General features: G+C 41.7%; 2 protein-coding genes across 2 annotated transcripts; both read right to left on the bottom strand.

The window, feature by feature from the left end:
* Nucleotides 1-357: 357 nt before the first annotated feature.
* LOC311251267 (thialysine N-epsilon-acetyltransferase-like) lies at nt 358-2364 on the bottom strand (the record flags this gene model as incomplete). The annotated part of the gene is made up of 6 exons (XM_084343644.1): nt 358-552; nt 680-720; nt 850-951; nt 1651-1734; nt 2154-2205; nt 2302-2364. 6 exons carry the CDS (start codon nt 2362-2364, stop codon nt 358-360), a joined length of 537 nt encoding a protein of 178 aa, XP_084199770.1.
* A 1199-nt stretch (nt 2365-3563) lies between these two features.
* Nucleotides 3564-9251, bottom strand: sat2a.1 (spermidine/spermine N1-acetyltransferase family member 2a, tandem duplicate 1). Its single transcript, XM_084345011.1, has 6 exons — nt 9037-9251; nt 8686-8737; nt 8221-8304; nt 6150-6251; nt 5964-6004; nt 3564-5837 (listed from the first exon to the last, which is right to left on the bottom strand). Exons 1-6 carry the CDS (start codon nt 9097-9099, stop codon nt 5670-5672), a joined length of 510 nt encoding a protein of 169 aa, XP_084201137.1. The 5' UTR covers nt 9100-9251; the 3' UTR covers nt 3564-5669.
* Between the last annotated feature and the right edge of the window lie 7535 nt (nt 9252-16786).

The following is a 16786-nucleotide window of genomic DNA, read 5'->3' as shown; positions in this document are numbered from 1 at the left end:
ACATAATGTGGTGTCTGTGATGTTCCCTGTTGTCTCCTGTTACTCCGTGAGGTCCGTGTTGTTAGATGTTTCTTTGTTTTGGTCCGTCTTCCCCTGTGTTGCCTTCCAGTGTCTCCTCCTGTGTCTCCCCATTTGGTATGTTTGGATTTTGGTTCCCTGTTTTTTCATTTCATTTGAACTTTGCTTTTCTGTTGCACTTTGTTTGGTCCTTGTGATCCCTTATTGGTTTGTCTAGATTTTTTGTGTTTTGTACTTTTTTTTATTTAAATAAAGCTCACTTTTGGTTCCCCTATTTCCTGCCTCCTGTGCGTTGTCTGCGTTTGGGTCCTCTTCTCTCATCTAACAAAGTGTAACAGGTCACGGCGTCAGCGGCCCAGCGTTGGGTAAGGGTTGGGCCAGGTGCTCGAGTGCTTCTCCCTCGCAATGCATAAAGACTCTGCCCATGCCCGCTGTGATATCGACGCAGCCCTGTCGGAGATAAAAGTCCTGAGCTGATTTGTTCCAGTCCTGGACGGTGAAGTTGAGCTGGTGGCAGCCAGCACCAAGGCCGAGCTGTGTGACAGCAAATTTAAGCAGGGGTCAGATATGAGTGCAAATGATATACAGCATAAAGAGAGAAACGGTACGTTTACGTCATTAACTGTCATATTTAAAAAACTATTGTAGCTGTTTTACTCACCTGTGCTACCTTGCTTATAAGTACTCTGCCAATGTGGTTCCCTGAAAGACAGACACCACACATGATCGCAGATACGGACGTGCTTTATTTATGTTGTGGCCACTTCTACAAATTACGTTTACTCTAGATCAGCAAAGACGTGTGTCAAGTTCTGAGACGGCGTACTGTACCTCTGAACTCAGGCATCACATACAAGTGGCTCAAAAAAATGGCTCTGCCTCTCCATGAGTGGTAGTTATAGTGGTAAAGAGCAAAGCCTATCTTTGTGTGGCCTGAGAGCAAACAGAGCAGCAGAAACAGGTTACAGTAATAAACATTTAAAGCAACATCAAACTGGCTTGTTTATTCACTCATCATCTTCGATCTAATATTTGTCATTTCACATTTCTAATCACTCCCAATATCATTCCCTAAACATTCTCTGTTGTCTGCCTATTGCATCTTTAAAAACAGTTTTCAAAGTGCTCAGACGAACAAGCAAAAGCAGGAAACTCATGAGGAGAATATTACAGAATAAACGCTCAACAGTCAAGCCAAAGACGAGGAAGCCTCGTCTACGGCGAGTTAAAAACAAGAAGGCAGAACAGAAAATGTAACAACACAAATCAATGAAGGACGATAAGAAGATAAAAAGATTAAGAGCATAAAGGACAATAAATAGATTAAATATAAACAAATAAAAGCAGTAAAGGATGGTAAGAAAAGAGCAGTTCAAGGAATAAAAAGATTGAAAGATCAAAAGTCAGTCCAAAAGGTTGACTTGACATAACAGCATGTCTATAAAAGTGAGTGTTAAGAAATGATTAAGAAGAAGTTACTGATTACCTCAGTAAGGTCATTATGCTGTTAACAAGCTCATATGGGGCCAACATTTCTACTATGTGTATCTATACATGTATGTGCAAGTGAAGTATTCAAATGAAACACTGTGCTCGTGAGTTTCTCAGCTGTATTGATAGCTTTCCTCTCACCTTCTTTGGTTTTGTGCTGTTCTGGCACCTCGGCGACGATCCCGTGGAAGAACGGGTTCTCGGAGAAGCCGTCCCGCTCCAAGTCTGCACGTCAAATACAGAGGAGACGCTGTTTACTTATGTGTGAGAGAGGAGCTCCTGTTTGTTACCGAGCCCAGCAAAAGTCATCATCATTTTTTTTTTTTTTTTTTTGGGGGGTCGAAATTAAATGTGAAAATGACCATTCCTGCCAAAATCATGACTCAAATTGAACTTATCGCATTCGCAACATCTGTCAAAAATAAACACTATGATTTATTTATTATTTGGGATATTGTTCAGCCCTATACTCGAGTAAAATAGAGCACTTGAGTAAATGTATTTTCAACTGCTGATAATGTGCATCTGCTGAGGAAGATCATGGGATATCTGCTTATCATGAAGGTCAAGCACACTTTAATGTAAGGTCAGGGCGCAGAAATGCACAGTTAACTGATGTACGGTGTACTTATTTTACACTGTACCTCTCTGTGTGATTGTGAGTTCGTCTTCAGTTTTCAAATATTCAGCCATTTCCTGTGAACGCATAAAAATAGCACAAGTTCGTGAGAGTTCGCAGTGTTCATACAGAGATGTTTCAATCCCTCAACTGTCCGACCCTGCTTCACTCACCACGATCATCCGCGAGATGTCCTTGCAGTCCTCCACGCTGGCTGCTCGGATAGAGTACTCCATCGTTGGACCTGATGGTGTGATGCTCACAGTGAGGGTGGATGTAATGGGAGAAATGACCGGGAGGAAAGCAGCTGTGTCGTTTCACAGTCGAACAAGGTCGGGTAAGATTTCAATCAACCAGTTCTGACCTTGGCAGAGCAATGATGCGCTTGAGTTATCTGGGACCAGACTTACCAGTTCAATCTGTGGGTGTTTAATAGCTGATAGATGCCAGCAACCAGTGATTAAATGTTACTACTAAATGTACGACAGGCTACTCCTCCACTCCTTGCCTTCATTTGTCATTTAACAAGCTTCTGGCATTCACATGTTTGGGAGTTTTGTGGTCAGACTGACACAGCTGGGTGTGGTTGGCATGGCCTGCTTGTTTGACGCAGATTTTGTAAGCAGGTAAAGCAAGATGGATAATAACATGAAACCATGCAACTCAGGTGTAATCTCTCAGCATCTTGCAAAATAATATATAAAGCTTGAATAATCTACAGGAGGATGGTGTTTGTACTTGTTGGCCTGAGGGTGGTGCAAGGAGAAAGGCCATGAGGTCACCACAAAGCACCTTTACAAGTGCTACGACACTGTACGTCTCACGTTATGAGCGTCAACATTGATGATTATATAATATACAGTAACTAACTTTCAAGTTTTATTTTAAACTACACTAAGCGATATTAGCAGCTCAAACCTGCTACAACATGATGATTTTTCATATATATCTACTTATCTATAGTTTGTAAAATACACATTTATATAAATTATTTCAACCTGCTGGAAATCTTAGGCTGTCTTAATGTATTATGTTTGATATTTTTGCTCTGAAAAACAATGTTGTCTCTAAATGAATATTGTCTGTCACATTACAAGCAAAGAAACATCAGCTGGATATTCGTTATCATCCATTATTCCATTGGGGTAATTTCACATACATACACATACATATTTGTACGGGCTGTACATATATGGTGATATATGAATATGATCCAATTTCTAATAGGTTTCCTACATAGTTTGAACATATTTCAAAATATATTTCATATATGGGAGTTTCATTGATGTAATATTACATTTGTGTGTGGGTGGTGTCACAAAGCTCAGCAGTATAAATAATAAAGTATTTTTAGACCGCACATGAATAATGACTAACAGGCGGCAGCAAGACAAAAAGGAGGTGTCTTGAGCAGAAATGATTCAGGGCTCATTACTGACTTTTTAATGGACTTTAATGAAATGACAAAGTACACTTAGTAGGATATAAGCACAGCAGTTTGAACAGATTTCAACTTTAAATCAGGGAATTCGCCCGTGCTGATGTGCATCTGTCTGCATGATTACCCACTGATTTGCATAAATATATACATGGCTTGTACAGATTGATAATACAGAACACATTTCACAATCAGCAGGTGAAGTTATTTGTACTTTTGTCCTCTGGGTTTTGACTTGTGCACTGTATCCTATATGTGGAGGACTTTGTTACTGTGTGTTTTATACAAATAAAGTTAAATAAGAAACAGAAGTGCAGGCCAGAATTATTCCCCTTTGTTTTTAGCGGGACAAGACGCAAACTGATCCCAGTCAAAGATTTTTTTAATTTTTTTTTATTCTGCCAGATGTTGTCTGATTCTAGACTCCATTTCTTTGAAACCAGCCGCAGGAGACTGTCGTCTGGCTGCATAAGCAGCTTCAGAAACAGTCCTTTTCTTTACAGTTTCATCACTTTATACATACATAGCTTAAAAGGAAGAGAACAGTGCAAATACCAAGATTGTGCTTCACAACAGCTGTACAGTACTCCTCATCTGGAAGACGAGGGGAGAGGTGACTGACTCTTTGGTTGCTGTTGTCATAGTTTAAAACAGATTTAAAGGGATAAGATACCAAAAACTCACTCTTTTCCAACAGTCATACAATGAAATGTACATCTTGGCTTTCTAATACATAAACTTTTTATGTATTTTTGTGCAAAATAATGATTTTATTTCTAGATGATGACATGTTAAACTGTATGTTACCTTCCCTTTCTATCTCCTGAAAATCCCACACCCAACCACCACCACCACCACCACCACGCACACACACGCACACTCCTTTTAGACATTTCTTTTGCCCATATATTTAAAAATGTTCACACTCTAAGCAGAGAGGTTAGGTTATCTCATCCATTTAACACAGAAGGTGCTCTAAGTCATAACACATCACAAGAGGAAAACACAAAACACAGATTTCAGTGCCTCATTTACGTACTATTTAAATGTATTGCATCGGCCCCATTCCAACACTTGAAACTGCATCCTTGACTATAAATCATAAGCCAATTGACTGTTTGCTATACCCAATGTATGTTAACCATAACAAGGCACAGCAGGTTAATGTTGAAGCGGTGTGAGGGAGGGTTACGTCCTTTTTTAGCTTAACCAAAACTAAAAACAGCACAGCAAAGTTGTAGGGAATGCATTAACAGCATGTTTGATGTAATGAAAGCTGCAAACGTTAGCATGCATGGCTAACCAGTTTACTGCCAGTGGTAGCCTAATGAGCATTAGCCTTGTGGGATTACAAGTGAAATTGGGCTGGCCAAAATGCTGCTATAACAGAGTGTAAGCTAACGTTAGCAGCTCCGTCTTGGATTTGTCGTGATCCGAGATAGCTTTACATTTGTTAAACATCCCAGTGTAGTCCTCGTCCTCAAAGCTATTTCGCATGTAAAAGTAAAACACACTTTTTAAAAATGTAAACATGTTTTTATAAGAACAATTAGCATTTTAAGAAACACTGGGCTAACTAGTTCTACACTGCAAGTTCAATGTTCAAGTGGTAGGATGCTGATCACGTACTGCATGAAGCTATAATGTGTATATTATACAAGGTTCATGTTTGAAAGCAAATCAGCTGTAAACATCAAAAAGTTGTAGCTCAAGTTGTCAGCACTCCCAGTGAGTTAGCATCCGCTAATTGGCTAACGCTAGCTAACTCCAGCTACTAAAATGTGCCAGCTGTAGTCATTCCAGCTGATAAAAACATCTAGAAACTTAGAAGCCTGGTTGGTTACCTCTATTTGAGATGGAAGACCCAGGCAGTGAATCTGCCACTGTTACCTTTATAAAACTGCATTGTGCTGTGCTAGCATGTAAAACTTAGCTTAGAGACAGTAACCAAGGGGACCGGGGCTTAACAAGATTTTAAGATATCGGCTTCATGATTGTCATTGTCAAGTTTTGGAACGGGGCCACTGAGTGGTGTCTATCCCTGCACTGTGTAGGTTGACCTTGTGGTTGTAAAGGTCATGCCGTCATCAGCCCAGTGTTGGGTTAGGGTTGGGCCAGGTGCTGCAGTGCCTCTCCGTCGCAGCGCATGTAGTGGTAGCCCATGTTAGCCGTGACATCGAAGCAGCCTTGGCTGTGGTAAAAGTCCAGAGATGATTTGTTCCAGTCCAGGACGGTGAAGTTGAGCTGGTGGCAGCCGGCAGCCAGGCCGAGCTACGGGACGGCAAAGTAAAGCAGGAAGACGGATATGAGATAAGGGATGGAAACTGGAAATAAACAGAGGGAGGGTCCAAGGCAAAACATGTACAGTTTAAAATAATGGCTAGATGTTTTACTCACCTGTGCTACCTTGCTCATTAGTGCTTTACCAATGCCCTTCCCTGAAAAACAGACAGACACCCATTACTGCAGATACAGACATGCTTTTTGGATGTTGTGGCTGATTTGCTCCGGGCTATTTTCACAAATTAATTTTTAACTCTAAAGCAACAAGGAAGTGTCAAGTTTTAAGACGGCGTACTGTACCTCTGAACTCAGGCATCACATACAAGTCCTCCATAAAAACGGCTCTGCCACTCCATGAGCTATAGGAATAGAAGTATAGTGCATAGCCTATCTTCGTATGGCCTGAAACAGACAAAAATGTCAAATGAAGGCAGCATGAAGAGGTTAAAAAAGCTGCATAAAACTGGTTTATTCATTCTGTTGGTCATTTTCTACTAAATATGTCAGAATTTTAGTTGAAAACATCAGAAAATGAATTACAATGATCAACAGAATGTGAAGAATTAACAGTATTGACATTATGATGTCTATGTATTGTGTTGCAGCGATATCTCCTGAAGCGTTAGCGTTAGCGTTAGCGCAGTGTAAACACCAACACGTCCCTGGTAAGCCGAACTCCCAGTCTTGACTGCTAGATACACTGCTAACTGAGCTAACTAGCTTACAGTTAGCAGCAGCATTTAGTGGTTCATACCTAAACTACTATGCTAAAAGGGTGTGGAGCTTGTTGGTTACGCTTTTGTTATTGGCTCTGCATTTGGCATCGCCTTTGGGACAGTTTAGTTAATTGAAGTGTTCTTGCTCAGCCAGTTGGTCTTGTTGTGTTGCTGAGTTAGCGTCACCAGTTTTTTTCCTTTCTGTCAGAAAGAGGCGAAAGAGAGACTGTGAATGAGGATTAGATAAGGGATTTGTTGGCTGCGGAGCTTCAAGAATCCAGGTTATTTGACCAATTTAGAGCTGGATCCAAAGTGGATCATAACCCATCTAGGAGCTTCCACTTTTACACTACATGTTGTCATTTGACCCATTATTAATATAAAGATATTGACCAACCAGAAACGTCCTGCTCTGTTGACATTTGGCATGTATTTTGAGGCGCACTGCACCTGAGGATTTTTGTGATGCTGATTCTCGGTGCCAGGAGATCTCTGTATGCTATCAGGCTAACGTACACTGCTGGAGAAGCTGTTTAACTGTGAATATGTGATGGGATATAAGCAACCACTCCTCAGTATGGAGTCAGATATCTGAGGCCAGAGGAAGAGTGGACAGAGGTGGTGACTGTATGGAAAAAGGGCTGTGTCATGGGAGAAAAAGGCCCAGCTGGGCAGCAGAGCGTATGTTAATGTTCTCAGTCTTGTATTCTGAGGAAAAGCAGCGCGTTAGACTCGTTATGTAAGTGGCGTGTCAGGGGAGAGGCCGTGTTTCATTAGGTAACAGAGCTAATAAATATGGGCTGATGAACCGGGGGACTGTCTGACAACAAGTGAAAAATGCAGCTGCTCTGAGGCATGTGTCGCACAATTACCCATTTATAAACAGCTGTTGTATGGAAAAATTGATAAAAGCAGATATATATGTAAAATGACAGCATGCACTTGGACATGGCATGGCTTGGACTCCACAAGTTGGGCTTGAAGTCAAGGTACAAGGTACTGAGGTAATTTATTGTCATTATACAACACAGGGTTGCACAATGAAATGATAGTTCAGGGTGTATGTAAGCAGCAGCAGCAGCAAGACGGTGACCTGAATGTGGTCAACATCTTCATATCGAAGGCTTGACATCAACTTTGACTGTGTGTGAGCACCAAGCATCGATGTTATAAACACAGAGTCCACCTGTCCCCGTCCAGCTGTAGACCTGAGCTCTGTTAGGTCCTACTGTTTATTTGAAAAAACAACAGTGGAGGCTCCTCAAGACCTTAGCATAGCTGCTTTAGCATCAGTTATATCACAACTGGAGAGTATGTTTCCTTGATGGAAAAGATGTGTTAGTGCTGTTGATCCGATTGGTTGATGTCAGCCCGATGTTCAGTCGTTCAATCAGCTGCCTTGTATTTTTAAGTCCTTGCCCTTTTACAAACTAAGGATGCCTTCTGGAGCCCGGGTTACATCTGAAATGCATTGTGAAGACAAAAAATGGCACTGCGCTGGAGCTTCAGGGCTGACATGTTGAAGCATGTCGTACTTCTGGCCTAACAGTGATGTAACGTCTGTTTTCTTTTAAAGAGGTAGTAAAACTACCTGCTGTTACATAACTGATCAGAGAAAAGGCAGCACTGAGTGTTATCGATAGCTTCCCTCTCACCTTCTTTGGTTTTGTGCTGTTCTGGCACCTCAGCGACGATCCCGTGGAAGAACGGGTTCTTGGAGAAGCCGTCCTGCTCCAAGTCTGCACGTCAAATAGAGACACTGTTAATACTGTTTTGCTTTGTTTATATGTGGCGGACCCTGCCACCTTTCTAGCTTCAGACAGTGTTCTGGGGACCTTATCTTCCTCTGAGAACAGCTTGTTTATTCAGTTATGGAAACAATAAATATGTCTGAGTTTGTATTAGTACGTCGTTGACATTATAAATATCAAAATACTGAGTTTGAATTTATTTCCCAAAACTACATAGTGCCCCTTTAAGTCGTGATCAGAAGCTCTTGAACAGCTACTACATGGGTTTATGACTGGACTGTTTTATTAACTACTTTTTCATGAAGGTCACGACATGTGTATCAGGGTGTTTCATTCACATGTAAACGTCACAGATGTTTAAAACAGTACCTCTCTGTGTGATCTTCACCTGGTCTGCGATCTTCTCATACTCAGCCAGCTCCTGTGAACACGTAAACACAACACGAGCTCGTGTGAACCTTTAACACGTCAGTCAGTATCAGTGTATCAGCCTGCTGTGACCCTGACAGGAAGTGGCTCGTGTGGCCGCTGTGTACGCATGTGGTGCCCGCGCGCTCCGACACAGCTTCATGTAAACCCAATAACATCTCCAATAATCTAATAAAAGCAACGTCCTCTGCATGCAGCGCTGACGTCAGCCTTTGATTCATGGGCTGCTGAATGTCTTCCGAGTCACACACACACACACACACACACACACAGCTGCACGTGTCCGCTCACCACGATCATCCGCGCGATGTCCTTGCAGTCCTCCACGTTGGCTGCGCGGATGGAGTAGTCCATGGTTGGGATGTGACGGGGCTGATGGTGATGGTGATGCTCACAGTGCGGCGGTTCTGCCGGTGGGATCCGGACGGATGAGACGTGGAGAAATGACTGGAAGCTAGTGCAGCTGTGTTGCTTTACTCAACCTCACCGTGCAGGCTGAGAGCAGCCCGGGGAAAGAGCTCCCCGTGTGGACTGAAAGGTGCATTGAAAGGATAAACAACCCATATCTGTGTAGTTTGTAACCAAGTACTGGTTAGACGAGGTTCTTTCTGCAGGGCCGGAATGATCCTCCAGGTGGCCCCGGGGCCAGAAAAATGAGCTTTGGGCCCCCTCGTGTCTTTTGCAGGCGTTGAAAACACACAAAGTTTGGTTCATCAGTCACTCTCGTGGTGGTCGTTTGTCCCTATGGTGAACTGGTGACGTGTCGAGGTTGTACCCCGCCGTCGCCCCAGTGTTTCAGATTTCAGATAGTGGATGGATGGATGAAAAGACGTCCAATGGAGAGCCAGACTGAACATCTTTTGACGTCTTTTCAACGTTCACATGTGACGTTCTTTAAGCGACCGACATTCAAAATGAAAGATTTAACGATCTAATTGTTTTTGGGCCTTTTCATGACTTTATTGATAGGACAGCTTGAGAGATGACAGGAAATGGGATGAGAGAGAGAGTAGTTGTAGCAGTATTTTAGGCCGTAGAGCAAAACGTGAATATCCTGTTTCAGGAATTTCACAGAAAACACATCGACTTCCAGACGAGAGAACCGGAAGTTAAAAAGTACAAACATACCTCCCGGTTTTAGGACTCTTTCCTACTTCATACTCTATAGATGTTACAGCAATGTGTCAACTCGTTTGGCAAGAGCTTGAATGCAAGACACGTTCATTTGCATGCAAAAGTCCCGCACTCCAGCTTTTAAAGCAACATTGTGCAGAAATTGGCATTTTGTACGACTTGGCAACACCACTGTCGTAAACACAAATCCCAGGTCTGTAACAGTTTGTCAGATGTAATGTAGAAGTGAACATGTGTGTAACGCTGTGATTCGACCCTCTCGCTGAAGTTACAGTGCAGAAACAAGTGATGGGGGGGCGGAGTGGCTGAGACAGAGACACCATTCACCCTGTTACATGACACTGAACCATCAACATGATTCCAGGAAAAAAGTTACATAATGTTGTTTTGAACTAATGAATCCCTCACAAAGGATGCCTTATGATAAGTATATTTTTAGGTTTGCGGCTTTCGTCTAAGTTGCTGTTAATTGTAATTAAAGCTCACTGTGGAGACACACCAAACATTCATTAGTTCTTGAAAAGCTAAACTTACAAATCCACAAATTATAAATGTGTCTGAACACGACTCTTTTAAGGGGGTTTTGAACTATTTTCCGAACAAACTAATTAATACTCTGGGGCCAAAGGATGGCGCTGTCAGTCAGTCTGTTCAACACTTTGGTTTCTTTTTTGTTTGTTTTTCTGAGTTGTGGTTATCTTTATTTATTTATTTATTTGATTGTATAAAAACTATTTAAAAATGTGCAATGGACACGTAAGCAGATACATGTATGGAAGATCATGAAGGAATTATTGCAATAAAGTATTTAAAAACACTGTTTAGATTGACTTTAATTCATATTCTGGGGAGGATGTTTTTGACCTTTGCGTTACTGTCCGGTCAAAGTTTCCCTTTGACTTGTTGACCACCGTTTTGCAATAAACATTTTCTTATTTGTACACAACAAACAGCATAAAAAACATGAGCTTTCCTCCAGAGCTTTTCTTTCACTCTGGATGATCTCAGCAGTTTTGCCTAAAATCAAAGGAGCAAAATTATTTGTTCATTATTTATTTGCTCCATCTGCTTCGTCTAACTCTTCAATCTTGTGTGCTGTAATAAACATTGTGGCCTCTAGGGGTCGCTAGCAAGTTTTAGACTCTTGCTCTTGGTATGTTTTCTTTTCTATTCATAATGAAGCTGATAGTGTGTGTGTCTCTTTCTGGGTTATGAGTTGGTGCTGTTTCATCCCATAAGCTTTATTCTGTTAGGGGTTTTTTTCTCATTGAAGCTAAAAGCAGCTGAAGTTCACAGAAGGCGTCAGTACCGCAGAGGTTACATTTAGTTCGCGCTGCCTGATATGACGCACAGTGTGAACATGTCATCAAGCTGTGAACTTCAGCAGAAAAAAAAAGAATGAGCTCATGTTTAGATAAAGTCCCCACAACCACAGCGCTAAGTTTGAGGAACTGAGAGAGAAGCACCGCAGAAATTAATGAAGTAATGACAACATTATTCATCTTGTGAGGGTTGGGGTGACATGTCTTGCTCCGTGGATGCCTGTCAGATGAATTCCCCGGATTCAGTGATTGAAGAATGACATCTTGTCATGAGGTGTTGCAATCAAAAATTCCTCATTCTCCAACAGCAGCTTAATAATGAGCAGCAACCACCCAGGGTGAAGGTAATGCCCACGCAAGCTCCACTGAGGATCGTGTTACCCACAATCACTATGAATCTGTGTTGTTTGTTTTCTCTCCGAGACTGATGGAGAAGTTAAAAACACGAGTGCGATCGCCATGTGATGACATAATGATAGAATGATGTTCATGCAGCGTCGGTCTTATGACAGTCAAGTCAATTCAAGTCGATTAAGGTCAGATAAAATGTGATTTGAAATAAATCAAATGAAATAAAACACAAAAATCAAGGAAGAAAGAAATTGACCAATCAAGTTTGTAAGTGTGACTGGAAAATGGATCACAAGGAAGTTGGTTGGCAGCTTCACCAGCTATGGACGCTTAAAACAGACGAACTGATGAAGATAAAGGAAAAAGACAGATAGCTACAAAAGGGCTGAAGAACAACTGAAATACAGGTGTACATGGAAAAAGAGCGGGAAAAAGACAAAAACAGGAAGTGGAAAGCCACAATATAACACATGAGGGTGAATACTACAAAATAAAACATTAATCAAATAAACTGCAAACCAAAACCGATGCCGTCATGATATACATTAAAGGTTTCCAGCTGGTATTGAAGTGGGTATGTTTAGATTACAACGGTTGGGTCGGATTACTTTGAAATGTAGTCAGTTACTGAATACAAATTACGCTGCAATTTCTGTAACTGGTAAGCAGCGTTGGAGGAGTAGTTTTAGGTTACATACCATACTCCATTACTTTGTTACCTTTTTAAATAAGTAACCCCTTACTGTACATTTAAGGGAAGATCTGCCTCCTCTGGACAAAATAAGCAGCAACATGCAGAAATGATCACAAAGTAACTTTCTATTGTTAAATACTCTAATGTGTTACTTTTCACAGTAATGCTACACCTAACATTGTTGGTAAGTAACACAAGTAAATGTAATGTAATCTTTTGGATTACTTCAAAATCAAACTTCAAAAATATTGCACCTTATACTAAAAATGAATGCAGCTACAAACGTTCAAGCTCCACAGATATTTCTCTTTAAACATCTAAAAACATTTCCAACGCAAATAAAATGTATTTTTCATATTCAACACTTAGATTTTGTTAATCAGATTACCCTAAAAAAAAGAGTACTGGCACAAACTACAGGAGTACTGTGTGTATTCTACCATGTATGGGATGCTGTTTCAAAAAAATGAACATTAATTCAATAAAGTAATCCTTCGCAATGTAATTACAGATGTTTTCCAAATGTAATCTGGGTTTGTTTATAAATAACTAAAAACACAGAATGCTGTACAGCTGCCACTCTCACCATGCCATCTTGTAAGGATAGCGTAATCCCATTTACATGTAATCCATTACTAACCTAATGTAACCTGGTGACTTCATGGAAAAACATCAGTCTTTTAACCCCAAGCAATGTTTTTCAGACCCTTATTGTGACGCTGAGGCGGTGACGTCCGTGCTTACACGAAAACAAAAACCTTCAGGATTTGTCTTTTTTCAATCACAAACGCTTTCTAGAATACAAAGCAAGCAGAACTGTATATATTTGCTACAGTGCAACAGTGTTTTTAACTACTTCTTGATGTATTTTCACCGTTGTGCCGCCTCACGAAGCCAAAGAGCTCAAGCGTAAGTTAATGTTTGTGTGAAGGTTTGGTTTAATGATTCTCAGTGAAACCAGACGACGCAAAAAAGCTGGTTTGGCCGTGTGTGACGGCTGATTCGAAGTAATAATTGATGAAAGATTCACCAGTCAAACATCAGGTCTTTATACTAATAACATGCTTTTAAATACCTCACCGTCTCTGCCTCGTATGTGTTGGTTCTACACTCAGTATAATTAGACGAACGTGGTCGCTCGGGGGCTAAAAATACATTTATGAGAGATTTGTCACAGTACATGGCATTCTGCAGACTGGAGGGTGGGGAGGAAATGAGCAGGGAGAAAGGGGGATTTCAGCCAGCTTTCTCCTGACAAAATAGCACAGCCTGTGTGGCTATTAATAGCTCCAGCGAAAGACGGTGTGGCTCTTTAAGGGGCTGACTAACGGCTCCTTTCAGAAGACGCAAGCAGAAAAACCAGAGCATTGCCACCGTTTTCATCAGCGGCCTCTCCGGCTCTGCTGATGACGTGCGTAAGACGACCCTGACAGTTTTTACAGACGTACTTAAAGCACTCACAGGCAGCTAGAGGCAGAAACATTGTAGACGGTATTACTCAGTGGATTGTGAGTGAGAAGGATTCAGGGCTCTCAGTGGGCTGTGATGAACGTCTGAAAAATGCTACAAAAGCCCAGAGAAAATGATGGTATGAGTTGCTGATGTCATATCCACTTGGCCAGTGTTGCTGGGACGCATTTCATGGATCCCATGAGCGAGGGTGTCTTTATGTTGTAAGACTGGAAATGTCTGCTGACCCCAGGTTACATCACTGATGATGTACCAAAGTGAGTTACATGTCACTCATACTCAAACTGTTTCTCATATCTTTGTCTTAAACCCCTTTCCTGACAAGAAAAGTTTGGGGAAATACAGGACGCTTATTCAGTTTCAGGAGAGTGAGATGAGAAGAGCGATACTCTGGTTAGCTTAGCATAGCATAAAGTCTGGAAATGGGGACACAGCTAGCCTGGCTCTGACTAAAGGTAGTCTGACTTACCAGTATGAGAATAGGTCTGGCGATGCGAGACTGGTCCACCAAGCACCCCTGAAGCTCACAGATTAAAGGTGCTCCATGTAACTTTTTTGAGTGACAGTTTGGGTTAAATAGTCCTAAATTGTTGAACTGATCTTTCAGTTCTGACCCCTCAATAACTCAAAATACAAGCTTGTTTTGCCCCAAAGTTTATCAACACAAAACTACATCTAAAACTAATGTTAGCGCTTGTAGACTCCTATTCCTGTCTGTTTATAGGCCTGTCAAAAACATTGCATAGTGCCCCTTTAAACAGGTGTTGGTTGGAAGATTTTGTAACCTTCAGACGGCAGGCTAGCCGTTTCCCCCTGTTTCCAGTCTTTATGCTAAGCTAAGCTAAGCTCAGTGGCCACGAGCTGTAGCCCTTCTTTTAAACCGCAGTTTGTTTTGAACAGTGTTGTGTCTTTATTAAACCAAACAGAGCATCATGCCTAATAAAACAAACATTTATCCTTTTTACCTATGGATCGGCAACATTCTCGTACTTCTTGGGATAAATAAACCATTTAAAAAGCAGAGATTATCTAAAACAGGCCTGCTTTTTTGTTTCTTTAAGCTCGTGAGAGATTTCCACAGGACAGCCACAACACTGCCACTTGTCATTTGTCACTTCTAGACTTTACATTGTTGTCACCCACAGTGTTAAGTCTGTGAAGCAGCACTGAAAGAGTGACGCCAAGGTTGTGTCACTTCTATTCAGCACTAATGACTAGACCGCGTTATTACATAACGCTGACTTTATTCACACCTCCGAACACATAAAAAAAGATGGCAGCCAACTTATTTTACAGCCGGCTCTGTTAGCGTCATTGAAACGATCCAATATGCTGTTGAGTTAATTATCCTGGCGTTACGACAGAAAAGTAAACATTAACTTTAAAAGATTATTTAACATGTTGCGTTGGTCTGATATAATAACTCTTAGACACCCTAAAATCTAGAAAAACAAGCCTGCAGCCTGGTGACGCTCAGAGAAAAAGCTGCTTGTTTGAGGCTTTCACATCCAAATAAACCTTCAGACGTTTGGACTGTAGCTTCAGTATTTAGTTCAACATTTTGACCCGGCTATTTGATTTGGTCGAGCTATTGTTTCTCTGGATGTTGTTCCAGCACACTGTGGAGTCACGTACTGGATCGTGTCTGCTCCTTCTGGCCCGGACAGGAAGCCACCTCCTCTTCCTGTTTAGTCTAGATTCTGATTGGTCCCTGGGCTCGAGAGCATTTCCACAACAAGGCAGTCAACACCGTCATTTATCAATTTTTGAAGAAGAGCTAAACGTGGCTGAAAAGAAAGCAAGTGGAAGGGAGTGAAAATACAGTCAAAACAAAACAGGAACGACTTCCTTCAACTTCCATAAACTCCATTTTTGGACATTTTTTTGAGTTCCCACCATAATTAGCTACTTCACCACATTAGTGTGCGTCTGTACATGAACACACAGCGGTATGATAAGAGCTATTCGAGTGGCTTGATGCCTTCTATTCTGCTTATCATGAATAGCTCGCTCTGGGAATACAGCGGCCGCAAGAGAAAAACATGAAACTCCCATTTTTGACTTTTTCTAGGATGTTACATAACGGGTCGGTCTCTCTTTGGCGTTATGTTTCCTGCTGCAAATCGCTGAAATAATGGCCCTCTTCAAGATGTTAAAACTTGAAACTGATCCTCGTGATTAAAGGAATTCCCCCTGACAAACCCATCCTCCTGTCTGGCTGTCTGGTGCGATACCTAAACCCACAGCTATCTTAGTCTGACAAAGAAGGGAAAAAAAAGGAAATTAGCTCATCAGCAGGCTGACGCAACCCTCATGTAAAGATAGGAGAGAAAAGCAGACAGCGTGTCATTCCCTCTGCTCCACACGGGCCCATTAACATGCCATATTAGGACATCTGTGTGTAGAAGCAGTCGGGCAGGCAGATGTTACTTTTTGTTTTCTGTTGTTTTATTGGTCAGCCCGCCTCTCATGACTTCCCTCAGACAGTCTGAGTCACGTGATTCCCGTGAAGGTCAGGTCACTCGGCCACTTGCTCACCACGGGACCGGGGCCCGAGCGGGACGTGCAGTGGAAGATTAAACAAAAACACTGCAGGTACGCTTTCGGGAACGATAGATAAATGACTGGCTCTCCGGGAAGGAAAGGCAGAAGTTTCTTTTTCTGGAGCAGGTTCACTTTCTGGAAGATACTGGCAAGCATCCCATCTGTGTCATTTAATCTGGGATGAATTACCCCCTTTCGCTCCTTTTACAAGTATTATTTACAGACCTCATATTTCTATCCCACTGATAACACCCGCGCTTCCCTTTTTTGATGCCAGGCCTGAGCCTTCGGGGCAGGTCCAAGCTGAGGTCAACCCAGCTTACAGACAACACCGATTTACGTGTAAACCTGTTGCTACTGCAAACATTGCAAGACTTCTGAATTGTTTGAAAGTGTAATAATACTCCTACAAGCCTTAGGGGCCACAGTGCAAATGTGAAGCTGCCTTGTGTATTTGCACACAGGTAAGCACACAGATTAGCACGTCCCGATGTGGACTATGTTAAACTTAGACACGTAAACTTTC

The sequence above is a fragment of the Pagrus pagrus genome, assembly GCF_965226575.1.
Source record: "Pagrus pagrus genome assembly, chromosome: 22".
Classification (NCBI taxonomy): Eukaryota; Metazoa; Chordata; class Actinopteri; order Spariformes; family Sparidae; genus Pagrus; species Pagrus pagrus.
The sequence above is the reverse complement of the archived record's forward strand: the minus strand, read 5'-3'. Positions and strand labels throughout refer to the sequence as shown.